Here is a 15787-nt window from a genome sequence, read left to right on the forward strand (position 1 = left end):
CAAGAACTGAGAGCATTCCTATTGCTTTGTGTAGTCATTTTGCAGTGTTGGCAGACTACCAATTAATGTGATCTAAGGAATAATGGCAGTGTTCTGTGTTTCTCATCCAATTGTGTGCATGGTAAAATTAAATAGAAAAAATATAGCAGCGTAGTGCGGTGAACTGCTCTAATTTCATATGCAATGTGGTAATCTGTTGAAAAACTAAGTAAACTGATCATGGGGGATTCCAGCGTACAGAGTATGCCGTTGCCGGCAGCAAGCAAAGTGCCATTTTGTTGGGCAGGAACCTATTCAGCTTATTAGATTCTTGCTGCTGCCAAATCGGGAACAGCCGCCTTCGTGCTTGTTTCCCCTTGGACTCTTCCACCATGAATTGACATGCCTGACAGGTGTTTGTTCTATTGTAAGTTTTAAAATTCTGCGGCAGTTGAATGGGTGTCAAAACACTCAAATGAGACATTGTGCTGCCGCTTTGGAGCTTTAAAATGGCTTGTACAAATGTCATCATCAAAAATAGGGCTGAATTAGCTAAATAAGAGTCACTAGAAAAGGCCATGCCTTCGTTTACCAGACGATGTTTAAAGCATTTGAATACGTTTTCAAGACATCCTCAAAACGTCCAGCAGAACGTTCTGTAGTCGTTTTTAGAATGTTTCCAGGATGACTTGCAAGAATTCTTCTAGCCATTTATAAAACGTCTACGAGACTGTGTTGTAAAACGTCCTCTAGATGTCTTTAAGACGTCTTCAGAACGCCCTGTAAGACGTCTGATATCCCAATTTTGGCGGTGCATTAGGCGATCTTAGAGATGGCTACAAGACGTTCTAAGCCATCCACCAGTCTTGGCAAGATGTCTTAACGAAGCTTTTAATATCTTGCCAGAACGTCTTGCAAACATTCAAAATGGTTTTCAATACATTTTGCTGATCTTCTCAAGACGTCTTGAAGACGGCTTATAAACCAATATGTGTTGAGTGGGAAGTGAACGAAGCCCGTATGTCACTATGGTAGAGGCATTATCAGCGCGGAGAGACTGTCCATCCGCTAGGCTTCGAATGGCGAGCAGCCATGGTATCGCCCGCTCCCACGATCCAGCGGTACCATGGTTGGCCGGCGTAAAAAAACCGTGGCCACGGCGGCTACCTGTTTGCGTCGCCTCCCACAAATTGGTGACCCGCATGTTTATAAGTCAGGCCTAGCACTAGCCTCAGAACACGTGCGTACAACAGTTAAAAACAAAACATTCGGAGATAGCGAGAAAAAAAAACAGTCCGAACATCCACGTGCGCACAGCCGGAGGAAAGAAAAAGAAAGTCAGGCGTGACACTAGCCACAAAACATGTCCGTACAGCGGTTAAAAACAACACACTTGGAGCAAAACAGTCCGATCAGTCCGAACACAACACGTTGGCACAGCCACGGCCTCTCGATCGAGCGGCTGTAGCACAGCCCTGGCGCTGGGAACTTAGGGCAATACTGTGTTGTTTTGCGTGCGCAACGGCCGCAAACGCTCGCTTGACAAGCGTCAAATTCAGTTTTACGGTGTTTCTCGGATGGAGAGCGGACCGATTCTGGCAGTACTCCGGTTCCAAGTAGGAGATATCTTGCACCAACCGAACAGCCAGCTGCTCTTTTCAAAGCAGTGAGATGGAAGGAAACAAAAGCTGAGTGTAACTTCCGGTAACACAGCCAGTGCCACCACCAGTGATAATGATAATCGTCATCGCCGTGATTGCATGGAGTGGAAGTGCCCCTTAGCCAGCCCAATCATAGAAAACGGCCGGATCATGTGACCAGAAACCGACCAGATTCTTATCGGCGCTCTGATCTGGAGCTGGACAATTAGAAAGGTTCATCCAACTGTAGCCAGAATGCCCCTTTCTGACCATCCGAACAAGATTGGTCTTTCAGGAGTGCCTTAGGGCAAGTGCTCGAACACAACCACCCGAAGATGCCACTAGCCCTGTTTTCGTGCTGTTTGCCACATTATGCTGTCGTACCAACCTAGCTGAGTAAACGGAGTGAACCTTCCTGTAGAGCAGAAACTTTATCACTTTGATATTCACCTAATTTCGCCCTACTTCACACATGGTAAAATCCCAAATAGCTCAGTCTGTTATGCCACACAGCATGAATGATGCAGGAGATGGGACGGTACAATGCTCCTTGAGATGTGTTTATTTTTCTGCGAGCATTTTAACAATGCACCAACGAGCTGGCCACATTTATATTTTCAAGCCTGCAAGTGCAACAGGCTTAAGGGCATCGATCCAAGACGGCACCAGCAAGCATATTGTGCCCAAGACGCTTCAGGCGCCGAGACTGTCAAGCACCCGCGATGCTGGGAAGACGCCCTTCTCGGTGATGATGCCTCCTGTGATGAGCTCGGCTGGGGTGACGTCGAACGCTGGGTTCCAGCACTCAATGCCTGCACACAGGAAGAGATAGATCAGCAGCCGTGTTTTTATTGCGACGGCAATTAATACGGACACTCAACGGACGGCATATTCATACGGACAACAGTATTCAGGTCAACACTGTCGTGCTGTCCCGCTACCAACAGCACAAGCACGCCCCATGCATGGAGAGTAAGAGAGTTTCCAGAGATGCAGAGTTCATTTGGCACAAAAACAATCAAGCGAAGTGTACATACCGCCAACGCTTTGCTCAATCAATGTAGTGTTGGAGTCAGGCCAGTCTTCTGCCTTCTGCTGCAGGCATGATTGTTGTGCGCACGCACACTATAAGCACAGCAGCATATTCCTGATAAGCTGCTACGTGTATGAGCAGAACGGGCAGTAAACTTCAAGCTAGCATTTCACTGGCTGTGCTGACTAATGCTGCCAGTCCCTGTCAGTCTCATCACACCAACATGCCACACCCGCGCATAGTTAGAACACCATCTGAGATGTTCTAGTGCAACACAAAACCTGTCATTGCTTCGTCTTTTATAAAACTGTCACTGCAACATCTTGCGCATGTAGGTATGTTTTTCCCCGAGTGGACGACGACACATAAAGTGGCCGTGGAACAGACGAATTGGCTTATAATATCCATTTACCGTGGCTATGGCAGGTATTTTTCATCTAGTTCCCATCTTTGCAGTCTTCAGCTTGCCACACTCTCGTCCCATTGCCATGTCGAATCCCTAAAGTTTTCATGCTCTGATTAACCCTTCACGGTTTCCTCTACTCAGTAACTACATCACACCTGTTAGACATGCATTCACTAGACACCAACATGAGTTGAATACATGTCCTTTATATTACCGCACCAAGGCATTTATGTAGTTTTCTTTTTGTCTGTGCCATAGAACACTGGAATGCTTTACCTCATTACGTCAAATCTTTATCGCCTGTTGAATTTCTTTTATATATTGTTAACAATCGATTTTGCGTTGTATCTTGTGCAATCTGTATATTGTAGTCCTCACTCGTGCCCTTTGGGGCTGCAGCACGTTGAAAAAAATTGGCTGTGGCTTAACTCAGCTACGCCTGGGCGTGCGTAGCAAGAGGTACGGTTAATGTTATTGTTTAGCTTGGTGTTTCATTCCGTCGTTGATGCGTGGCCGTGGCACGAGATGCCCAACTAGACGATGAGCCATCCTCATCTGAATGCACTCGCCTGGCCGCTTCGTACTTACAACTCTTCTCGAGGTGTGCGGCTCGCTCTTCCTCCGTCTCCGCGGCTCGCTGCCTCCTCTTGGATTCGTTCCGACGACAAAGCCTGGCTTCTTTCAGTCTCTCTGACTCTCTTTCCATATCTGCCGACGAATCCCACCGAGCCACCCCTTCTATATATACGATGCAACGCCGGCTCCTACGGTGATGCAATGCCGATGGAATGCCAGTGGTTGCTAGGCAATGGCTCAGCTCGCGGTTTCACCGGCCCCTCTTCTGATGTCATGCCGGATGGCAAGGCGAGCGGCGCTGCCAGCTGCGGCAGTTGCTAGGCAATGGCTCAGCTCCTGGTGCAGCCACCGTCCACAGCGGAACCGCGAGAAGGCGGCCAATGTAGCTCTTGCTACAATAAATAAATAAAAGCTCAGTGCCTACCTGCAGGTGCCAGTTGGATGCCCTGTATAGACGTCATCTCCTGTGCTGGCCTCTCCTCGATGGGGATTTCCCTACCGGTTGCTCGACTGCTGTCCACAGTGGTGGTAGGCGAGGCCACATAAAATGGCACACCATGATGCTTGGCACAGATAGCCAGCTGGTAAGTGCCTGAAAGAGAACAACTCTTTGCAGCATTCAGCTACATGAGACACCAGCCACAGGCCTTTCTTGTCACATAAAAGGCCAACCATAACGAAAGTTTGGACCATGTAAGAGGCCTAGTTTGAAATAGTGTATACATAGAGGAAACTCCGTGCAAAACTTTGTTTGAAATATGAGTGTAACAGTCACGGGAAACTCGCAAAAGTAGCCATTTTCAATACCAAAACTAACAAAAAAACGCCACCATTACCGCTTGCCGGAATTTATGCGTGACCTATGACCGAGCAGCTCCTTGGCATGACCTCCGAGATTAGGCAATGCCCACTGCTGCCCGCGAAGCACTGAAAGATTGCACAGGCGACATACTGCGACTAACATAATAGCTGCTAAGCACCAGGTGCACAGGTCATCTACTTAGGTGATGTCTAGAGATTTATAATATGAAAATTGTGCAATTACCAGCCCTGTGGCTTTGCCAAGATTGCTTCATTTGTACATATATAAAGTGTAGACCTCTTATAACGTAAGTCGCCGGAGTCGTGAATATCTGCACTATAAGCGGTACCGCACTATAACCAAAACAACGATTTTCACGCCCTGCACTATGCAAAACATGTAGACCAAGCAGCCGTGCATATCCGATAATCGAAGCGTGTGACTAGGAGTTTTGCATCCATGTAAATTTACGAACGTTGAAAGGTTAATGTCCAAGTACCCACAATCTTCACATGAAGCAGAAAAAATAATCATTAAAAAAATGTTGCAGTTTCGCCCGAAAGGCGAAGCATCAATTGCGATAGCAAATTAGTAGAGAGCTATAAGGAGTAGGGATAGTAGTTTTATCGGCTGCATAAACTTGACACATTCACTTACTAACTAAATTAACAAGCGTGGTGTCAATGCGCACAAGAAAACATGAATAGACTCGATGATCGCAGACAACCACTGTCATTCTTTTTTCAGATGTATCTAATATCTTCTCTTAGTCTCTTTTTTAGTTTTAACACGAAAGTGTTTTATGCCGGGGTCCACCAAGACTTCACTGACGTATTTCCGTCACGGAAATACGTCATAGAACATAATACAAAGAAAGAAACCAGAAGAAAAAGTTCCACAATCATGCAAAATTTGGAAATCGAAACCACGACCTCTCGGTCCACGACGATAGATCGCCGAGCGTTTAACCCATTGCGCCACAAACGCATTTGCAGAGAGCTACACAGACGCGCCTTATATATCTAACACTCCTCCATGTACCCGCGCTCTTGCTCGGGGCGGTGCCGCCGCCTACGAGCAGAAAAGAGAAGTACTGCATTATGACACTAACGCGCACCCACAGTGAACGCTTCGGTGGTCTCAGCACTACGACGCCTCGATGCCAGCATTCGAAGGGACGCTGGCATCAAGAAGCACTACCAACGCCACCTAGGTGGCGTTCACCGTACTCAGCACAGCGGAGCGTGGCCTCCGCAATTAGCTCTGAAAATGTTTCTGAAGTTGATCGCGGAGGCTGCAATTACGACGCGCTGTACGCGCTGATTTGACTCGGTGACGATTCAGTTACGTGCTTTGTCTTGCGCGTTGTATTAGTGTGTAAGTTACGTGCTTCGTCTTTCGCGTTGTGCTAGCGTGTGCAGCGTAGTGCAGCTTCCATATGCACGACGGTTGCTCATGGTCATCGACGTTGGTAGTCGTGATGGAGGAGACGTGCCACCAGGCGTGAGCATGGGTGCATCAACGCCTAAGGGCGCTTTAGCCACAAAACACCAATAGACATTATATATCAATGTGCAATAAACATTACACTACTTCTGTGAAGACACGTTTCACTTTCGTGTTCTATACCGATTCCTATATAAGAGGGATCAACCACATTTTTTTCTGTCTTGTTTCTATGCATTTATGTAATTCATTTATTTTGAGTGTCTAACAAACTTGCTACTTTTGATGTAACCACCATGTATGCCTTGTAAAGGACCATAGGCCTAGTCAAGCTGTTTACCAACAGCTTTTAGCCTATGATATCCACCGGAACTCTTGCATTTCTGGAAATAAATCTGTATTGGTATTGTAACAACGCGGGCGTGGGGAAGTGCGGCCGCCGCAGCAAGCAAAGGTTCCTGCGGTCTATCACTTCAACGGAAACTGAGCGGTGTAAGCACAGCGCATACAAAGGTCAGAGTCGTGTGGAGATTGCTTTCAAGATACGGTGCGCGCGACAACACTGACAGCCGGCACAGGCGCAAAGTACAAGAACGCATTTGTTGGCAGAGTAGAAGCCGCTTCCCCCTCCTTCCCTCCCACGCTGTCCTCCCGCTTTGCTCCTTTCGCGTGGGAGATTGTGTCGCCAGTTACCTATGTGCCCGGTTGCAATATACGCATTTGGTGCCGCAGCACAGCGTCGCCCCGTTTCCCTCCCTCCCATACCCCGACGGCCTTTCGCGCGACAGAATATCACGTTTGCTCTTCGCTGTGTGTTCACTCTCCGTGAAGGCGCGCGTCCTCCGCACGCTTTCACTCGCACATACGGCGTACAGTGATGATTTTATCGCTCTTGGACTCATGCTCCACGTCTCATGCTCCTCCTCCGCATAGCCCTCGTTGATCGCCTCTCCCATCGGTGGGCGCACCTCGTTGAGAAGCGTGCTCGCTACCGCCCTTGTCGGCGAGATTTTCCCGCGGAAGCCGCATTATAACCGATATTTCGTCTCACGCGGCTGCACTGTAAGCGGTATGCGTAGCACATAGCACACCCTCCCATAGCACATGGAGTGCTATGGGAGGGTAAACGAGAGTCGGAAAAGGCCGCATTGTAGCCAATTCTCCACTATAAACGGTTACGTTATAAGTGGTCTATACTGTACATACTACTCACTTGTAACCAATTAAGTCAAAGTGAAATTTCGTTGCTGTTGGCCTTTCATTATGCTTGGCTTATCCTATTAATACTTTCTTTAATATGATATCAAAAGTATCGCAGCATCATTAAATCATCTTTCTATAGTGCCTACATCAAAATTAAAAACCAATTACTCAGCTCTAGAGTGTAGAAGCATTCTGTACAGCATTTCCATTATAAAAAGATGTTTTTACTGTATTCTGTTCCTCCCAGGGTGACAATTTCTGCCCGTTATATCAATGACATTTATTATGCAAATGACGAAGTCATTCCCCCTGTCACGTCCCCCCACGGTTGACGTTTCAACAAATCGAAAGATAGCTGTTTCAGCTGATACCAACCTTCCTTCCTTCAGACATTTCGGCTCGTCGCTAAGTGATGCCGGACTACGGCCCAGTCCTGTTCATCAAATTGCTCGTCATTTTCGTGGTCAAAACCTACAGATTCCATTCGCAGCTCTTGGCGTGGCCGCTGGTTTCCCAAAAACGTTGGTGCAGTTGTAAAGCCAACATGCATAAAGTTCATACAAAAACACAAACAAGGAAAAAAACTACACCTCAAGCTGCTCTTGCACCTGATCTTCTGCCCTTGGAACTGTATCGACATGTCTAAATGTAAGTTGAAAAGAAAATAAATCAACGTTTGTTGTTATATACAGGAATATGTAAATGTTATATGCCCCCCTATTCCTTTTGATATCTGCCAGAATCTGTCGCTGCAGTGCCAAAATGCTTTTCCAGAATGTTAAACTGAAGGTTTCCTTGCAAAACCTCCTGGACTTCCTGGTCCATGGCTGCAGGGTGCTGCTGCTGTCTTGCTGAATGGCTTCTATTTCAAAAAAAGAATTTAGCTACATGCCTGATGGTGAGATTGCAACTTGGTCTGGGGCACAGTAGCTTGATACCATTAGGCCACACTACACGCACTGCCAGCACCAACTAGCTCTTTGAGAAGATCGCCATGAGTGCCACATTTCACAGCACCAAGGAATGCCGACACTAAAGAGTGCCAAAAATTCTAGCATCTCGGTTTGACTGTCAACGTTAATATTGAAGCAATGTAGCAACATACCCTATTGCCACCACCGAAATTCATCATGCATCAGGCGTATATACAACGGGGCTCCTCCCTCACGCTTCCCCACATAAAAGAGGGGAACATACCCAGCGAGGTCCAAGTTGCCATGAAAGGAAAATGATCAGATTCGGACATAGATTAATACAGCAGAATCTCGATGATATGAATCTCTCAGGAAGGCAAAAACATATGCATAATCCAAAATTTGTATCACCCAAAAGCGTAAAAAATCAGGAAATAGGGAAATCAGAAATTAATGTCCGACTTGCTGAAAATTTCAGGCTTTTTTTTTTTCGCAATCTGAAGACCTTTTTTTTTTCATGGCAAAATATTTGGAGAAAGTTCGCAACAGAATTTGAGTAAATTGCACATTTTTTTAGTGTTGGTTTCGAAATCGGGACGAAAATCGGGCTTTGGGAGGTGCTATCGCACCACTGATAGTGCGAGTATGGCTTATTGTTGACGCAGCCCAGCCATCTTGGTATCGCCGTAAGCACGAGAGACTGGAGATTCTAGTAGCCACAGTGCTGTATTTCTCATGCAAAAGTAAAAGCAACAAAAGCGAGTGCAATATGGAAAAATAAGCTTGACAATTTGTACTGCAATTGAGATTGTATCGACGTTACATACGCCCGACTGTAATCGTGAATTACTATGCTTTTTGTCAGATAAGCGCCGTGCTTTGACATTAAAGTGAATCAAAGAATGATCACTTATGCCAGGGAGGTATGTAAGAGGGCTAACTACATCAGATGCAGTGGTTCAGGTTGGTTGAAGAACAAGTTGGATTAGGATAAAATCATTATAAAGGCTCAGGAAATGAACACACTGTGAAGAATTATGCTTAAGAGTAGTGGATTGATCGCTCCACATAATGGTAGGGTAATTGAAATCACCCAGGAGGAACAATGGCAGGCTGGGGAATCGGATGGTTATGCTGTTAAGTGCATTGTGCAGTTCATTATGAAACGACATGGATGCAGTGGGAGGTCGATAGCATGCACAGAACAGAATTTCTTGTTCACCAGCTTGAGCACGTACATAAAGTAATTCCAGTGAGGACACAATAGCAACAGGTGAAGATACAAGCGAGACACCAATAGCAACCAACATGCCCCCTCTGGAGCGAATGTCACGGTCATACCTATAAATATTGTAGGATTTTTCGCAGTCGAAGATTTCTATGTGTTTATTTTAGCCGATAGCCACGTTTCAATGAGATTAATGATGTCTGCTGAACGGAAATCGGCGACGGACGATAAATCGGCTCGCTTATTAAAGATACTTCTGATATTCGTGAACAGGATCGATATGGTGTTGGTATTAGAGTGCTATATTAGCTAGGATGAGCTGGCGGAGGGGGGGGGGGGGAGTTTGCTTATGTGTTAGGTGGAGTATGTGTTGCAGAAGCATGCCCAGATTCACAAACCCTGTTTGTCGTTGTGCAGTACACATACCTTTTTCCGTTCATAACTAGCCTGTTATGACGAAGCGTGTAAGAATAGCGGCTTGCTTTGCCAAATTCAATTAATGAAATGCTTCCACGATTGTCACATGGCCCTGCAGAAACCTTCACCAAAGGATACACCGATACCCTTAAACTTTGCTCTTTGGGAAAGAATGCTGTCTTTTAATTTTGAAGACAAAAACTTTACGATAATAGGCCGCATTTTGCTTGCGACGAAATTGCCCAATTTATGTGCCCGCGAAATCTGTCCCTCCTGCATATTCAAGTTCAGCTGGCTGGAAAGGAAATTGCACACCTGCGTTTCCGACTGTGCCCAATTTTCCGAAGTAGTGTTGGGGATTCCATAAAATAGTAGATTTTCACGCCTTGAACAGCCCTCAAAGATCACTGAGGTAGGACTGCAGTGTGGCCTGTTATTTGCTCACTGCTTCAGCAAAAATGCATGGCACATCAGTGCACGACTGCTCGCCTTCTATTACTTCAATAGATGCTTCAACCGTGGCTAGGCAAACTGCTAAATTGGATAACTTCGATGCAAGAGCTTCTTGGTTATTTTTTAGTTCAAGAGCTTCCATTAATTACCTATGCTGCAAATCAAATTTTGAGGAAGGAGCAGCAATAGCTGAAAGTACTTGGATCGAACTTAGGGGGCCCAGGATTGTACTTGACGTCACCACAAGCTACTCGGGACAAATACAAATTTAGGCAAAGTTGATCGCAAAACTTTTGTACACGGGAGGAGCAGCAAACAAGCATTGCTTGTTTCTTTAAAGTACAAGAACGTAGTACTACTAAGCTGCGCAAGAATGCAGAAAGGGTGCTTGAATGATGCGCACACGGCTGCCGCTCCCCCAAGTCCACTAAAGGCGACCAGGCAATGTGCAATACTGCACAAAGCAAAAGCTTTCTTTAGGGACGCGCGGGGTGGTGTCATGACGGAGTGACGTAGGTCACCCTGACACTATTGGTGCAGCTGCTCTGTTGGCCTGCCAGGGCCCCCTCGCTGGCTTCGCTAGGGGTTGCGTGGCTATTCGATTGTTCGTACTGTCACGTAGTAGTGACGGCGAACAACCCCAGTGGCAAAACGCAAGTTCAGAAACCAACTGTTTATTGGGCAAACCTGTGCCAGCAAAAAAGTAACACTCAGCACAATGATAGTGGTCGATCGTCGAAAATGTGATCTGGGGGGCAAGCGCGTTCACTTTGATATATTTATATTGTTTATTTAGACATACTGTCACATTGTTGTGACAGGCATAGAATAACACACCGTCAAAAGTGTGACTTCAAAACGTTAAATCTTTATCGGGCGAACCTGTGCCCAGCAAAACTTAATTGGCACTCAAAGCAAACGATAGCGGTGAGCACAGTCAGCGATCGTCAAAATCCGATCAGCGGGTCAAGCTCGTCGGTTTTTATACATGACTCGTGGAAGGTTCCTGAGTAATCGCTGGTGCCTTCCAGAAAGTACTATACAATTCACGTCACATACAATCAGATTACACAAGGTTCGGTCACAACAGACAATGGATAAAACCATCGATAACATTTGAGGAACTTCCAATACAGTCTTGCCCCAAGCGACAACGTAACAGAGAGTGACTCGTGAAAAATGCTCACCGACAACATAAATAATTTATACCTGTGTCAGTATCACCTGTCGCAACGCAAAAGGCAGTTCACAACATTCAAAATGCAGCACGTTGTAAGCTAATGAACTTGCGCCGGGACTTCTGGAAAATTCGTATCATACCAAAATCCGTATCAGGCATGACCGTATCATTGAGATTCTGCAGCAGAAACAATAAAGCGTGTGAAATATCCTAGGATTGCCGATCGCATTAATAACATAGCCTACAGCACTGTCCAACAACCTGCCACGTCACCATCACATGACTGTGCGTGGCTTCTCGAGCGAGTCCACTGTAGTGACGAGGACAGCCTCATTACTGCTGCTACTGATGATGATAAAAAAAACATGGAGTGGGCACTACAATTAAAGGCACATTTTTCCAAAATGAATGCCTTGAACCAATATATTTCTTTTGTTTAAGTATGCTTAAGTATTACAAGAGTATTTGAATCAAAAATTTCTTGTCAGCTAAAGATGTAATTTGTATGTGGCAAATTTATAGCAGCCTCTACATAGATTGTGAAGCTTAAAGTTCAGGAGACCTTAGAAACGCAACATGCAATAGTTTGTTCTTGTTTTGTTTGTTTTCTTGAAAATTTCACAACTTATAACAAGAAAAGCTTCTTTCGAGTTATTTTTGCTACTGCAATTTACCCCACAAAAAATATGGCAGGATTGATTATATTATGTCATCTATTACCCCGTCGTGAAGTTAGTAGAAACGCTGCGAGTGAAGCTTACGAAGATTATTTGTGAACTTATTTATAATTTTCTTCTTATTGACCTTTCACTGTCTTGAAAAGCACTGGATATGCATTCACATCGCATATCCAGTTAAATACATAACGAAGTTGGTAAATTGGTAATTTGTTTCATTATATCGAAATTAGGCTAAATTGAAATTTGACCTTTTTTGTAATTAACAGGGTTTGTACAGGTTTCCAAGGCAAAAATTCAAGGGTATTCCAGGACTTTCCAGGACATGTCACAGGTTTTTCAAGGTCTCAAAGTGGCATCCAAAGTAGGATTTCTTTACTCAAACATTTCCAAAAATGACTAGTTTTACTGCACTTACTGCACTTACAATAAATAAATGTATACCACAACTATAATAAAATGTCTAGCCTTAATAACTTCTCAAGATCACAACACAAAATGAATGCTTACAACAGCGACTGAGATTTCTCCAGTATATGCTGGGTAATGTTCACCAAAATTATTTAAAATATTTAGCAAAGGCTTATTGCACTAAAATAAAAAGAAATAAATGTATATCCCAATTATGTTAATAATGTCTAGCCTTGATCACTTTGCAAGTTCACAACAATACAAAAAAAAATAATTCACAAAACACAATGAATGCTCCCAACAGCTACTCTGACTTCTCCAGTATTAACTGGGCAAGTTTGCTGAACATTTCCAAACCATTCAGTGTAGTCTTGCTAAACATCCTTTATAACAAGTAGATGTATATTGCAATCCTGTAAAACATGTCTTGTCTTGATCATTTCTCAACTCCGCAATATTAAAAGTTACGGCAACGAACACTCACAACAGCTGCTCAGGCTTCTGCAGTATTAGCTGGTTTGATTCACCAAACATATTCAAAACATTCAGCATACCGTATTTTCCGGTGTATAAGACGCGTTTTTTTTTCTGAATTTTTGTCAGTGCGTCTCAGAACGGCGCGACCTGTAAACGTTTTTTTTTTCAGGGAAAACTGCTGTCAAAATCGAATCCTATGTTATGGCCACGCGAAGCGCGCCGGTTGACTTAATTGCTACGGGTTCTGTGCACGCTATTGAGGTGCCGGGTTCTCGTGATCAAGTTCCCGAGCACCGTGTGATAAGGATGGAGCAGCAACGCAAGCGGTAGGTCGACCGCGAGTCGATCGACCCCGAAGTCGTCGCGTCTGCAGATCGCTGTCAAGATACGGCGTGGGCCGCTGCACAAACTGAGCAGTTGCTACGAGGGTACAGGCAGACCCCCCCCCCCTTTTCCGGGCAGCCTTCCCGCTTTCCTCCCTTGTGCGCGATTCGGCTCACCATCGCATGCTTTCACTCGCACATACAGCATACGGCGCGTGGGGACGATGTTATCGCCCTTGGACTTTATACGGAACATCGCGACAACCACGACGGCAGAAATACGCCTGGAGTGGAAATATATGGCACCCATACGCTTGCACGTGACCTGCGTTCACGGAGTGAAACATCACTGTAACGTTTTTTTAATCGCTTACCGAAAGACCAGGCGCATCTTATTCACCTTATATATACATCTTTTTTTTCTCCGGAAAAACTGCCATTTTGAGGGGGGTGCGTCTTATACAAAAGTGCGACTTACAGACCAAAAAATATGGTAATGTTATTACACTTATATTATCATAAATAATATAACAAACTGCCACCCAAAGGCACTGAGCATCAGTGGTAAAGTTGCTCCACTAAAGCTGTCTTTAGCTTCACTAGCTTCACCTCGCGGGCAAGAGTGAAAGTGGGACAAGGCAGAACGACGGGCGAGGAGTTAAACGAATGATAGGGTGAGGAAAGCAGTGCAAACAGTGGGCCTCTTCGATTATCTGTCTCTGACAGTCCCGGACTGTCCGAGAAGCTGCACACGCAACGCTCATTGGCTAAAAGCAGTGCCTCGGGTACTCCGGGACTGTCAGGGACAGATAATCGAAGAGGCCCACTGCCATCCAAGCCAGCACCGAAGCGCGGCACGGGTCTCTCGCTCCGTTCACGGTTTGACACGGTGAAGTCTTTTATTTTTTCTGCACAGTTCTGCAAAACGGAACCATGTGCCCTCGCGCCGGCGTATTGTTTCTGAAATAGAGAGTTAGATCGACGCAAATCTACCACAGAAAGGAGGTCGCAATGTCGATATCAGAGTGCATTGCTCACGAAATTCAAGGATTTTCAAGGAAGGAAAAAAATTCCAGGACTTTCAAGGGCCTTGAAAACGCACTTTTCAATTTCAAGGCTTTTCAAGGATTTCAAGGACCTGTACGCACCCTGTAATTAAGTACTGCTGCCGATAGATTTTGCTTACACAGGAGAGGATGCAAAATTATCCGCATTGTTGGACAACTGAAAAAAGCAAATTTGAATGAGAAAATAATTCATTTCGTTGAATTTGAAAGTCGGCAACAAAAGATACGATTTCATGCCATGTCAACGATATCTTCACATCGGCAGTACGAAGCTAAGCCAGACATGCTTTCGCGTCCACTCTGCCTCCGCAGCTGGTAGTGTCACTTGCAATGGGACGACGCTATCATGCGTAGGCAGAGAGGAGCGAATGCTTCGTCTACCTATCACTTCGCCTCTCCGATCGTTCAGATTATGCAACCTCCAGCACTAAACAGGCAGGAAAGACCACGCCCTCTCTACATGCCCCCTCTTTGCACACGCGACAGATTACCTCTAAAACAGTGCGCTAGCCGTGTATGCGCTCAGCAGTGCTGACAGCCATGCGCAGCCTGCAGTAGAAAAAAAGACGCCGAGCCAACCCACCTCCCATTCCCCCCCTCGCATGAGCTTGATCGCATTGCTGCGAGCTCGCTCACCTCCACCCTTTCTCCGTGCTAGTGTGGCAAGACGGTGCTTGTCAATGCAGTGTCCTTCTCAGCTCACCCTCACACGCTTTCACTGAAATTCAAAGCATACAGTGCGCGGGGTGCAATAAGATCTTATCGCACTTAGACTTTATACCAGACATGACGCCACTCTGCTTCAGCGGTCGCTCTTAGTTGCAGGGCGCACAATTTCAGAGGTGCATTTGAAAGCAGCTGCTTGTAATATAACCATTTGACAATCTGCGTCCACGGAAGTTCCCCTTCATTGTCTCAGTATTCCTTCGTCGCAGCAGTGAAATTTTATTATATTGAAATTGCGTATAAACACACTTCATTATACTGAGGTTCTAAATACCTGATGGTCTATGGAAACAAAGTTATATAAAGTTAGACTTCATTATATCGAGAATTTTGGTATATAAAGTTCGTTAAATCAAGGTTGGACTATATATATCAACCAAACTTTAAGAGGTGATGATTATGTATAGGGTTTTGTAGTGCAAAGGCCAGTAATGACCAAGGAACACCAAAATTTAAAGAAGTCAAAGAGAGAACCCATCTTTAATATGTCTCGAAGAACTGCAATGTTGTGTTAAACCCACAAGGCCCTGCAATTATTGTGTGAGCGCATTTCTACAAATGCTCTTGCAGGAACAATTACCAGGTGTCCCTTACATTGGCACTTTCAAATTCCATACTTATCCCAGGTTTTGCCCGACTGCATTTATAAACATTCCTTGGCAGTCTATGACGTGGGAGGTTCAGACACATTAACGAAATGATGGTTTTAAGCTTGCCAAGTTACTTCGCCAGCCCATAATTTTCAACTACTACTACCAGCAAGCTGTAATGCACTATCAGATTTAACTGAATCATGTGTCTCGTTATATTTCAACCGGCCAAGCTCCCA

At 45.2% G+C, this 15787-nt stretch overlaps 1 protein-coding gene across 1 annotated transcript in view; it reads right to left on the bottom strand.

Annotated features, from left to right (window-relative positions):
* Positions 1 to 2150: 2150 nt before the first annotated feature.
* LOC119465124 (methylthioribose-1-phosphate isomerase-like) overlaps positions 2151 to 15787 on the bottom strand; it is a 49141-nt gene continuing 35504 nt past the window's right edge. Inside the window, 2 exon segments of the mRNA XM_049655593.1 lie at positions 2151 to 2431; positions 4059 to 4226. Coding sequence (XP_049511550.1) covers positions 2313 to 2431; positions 4059 to 4226 — 287 coding nt within the window. The 3' untranslated portion in view covers positions 2151 to 2312.

This window comes from Dermacentor silvarum, chromosome 9 (genome assembly GCF_013339745.2).
Source record: "Dermacentor silvarum isolate Dsil-2018 chromosome 9, BIME_Dsil_1.4, whole genome shotgun sequence".
Lineage (NCBI taxonomy): Eukaryota > Metazoa > Arthropoda > Arachnida > Ixodida > Ixodidae > Dermacentor > Dermacentor silvarum.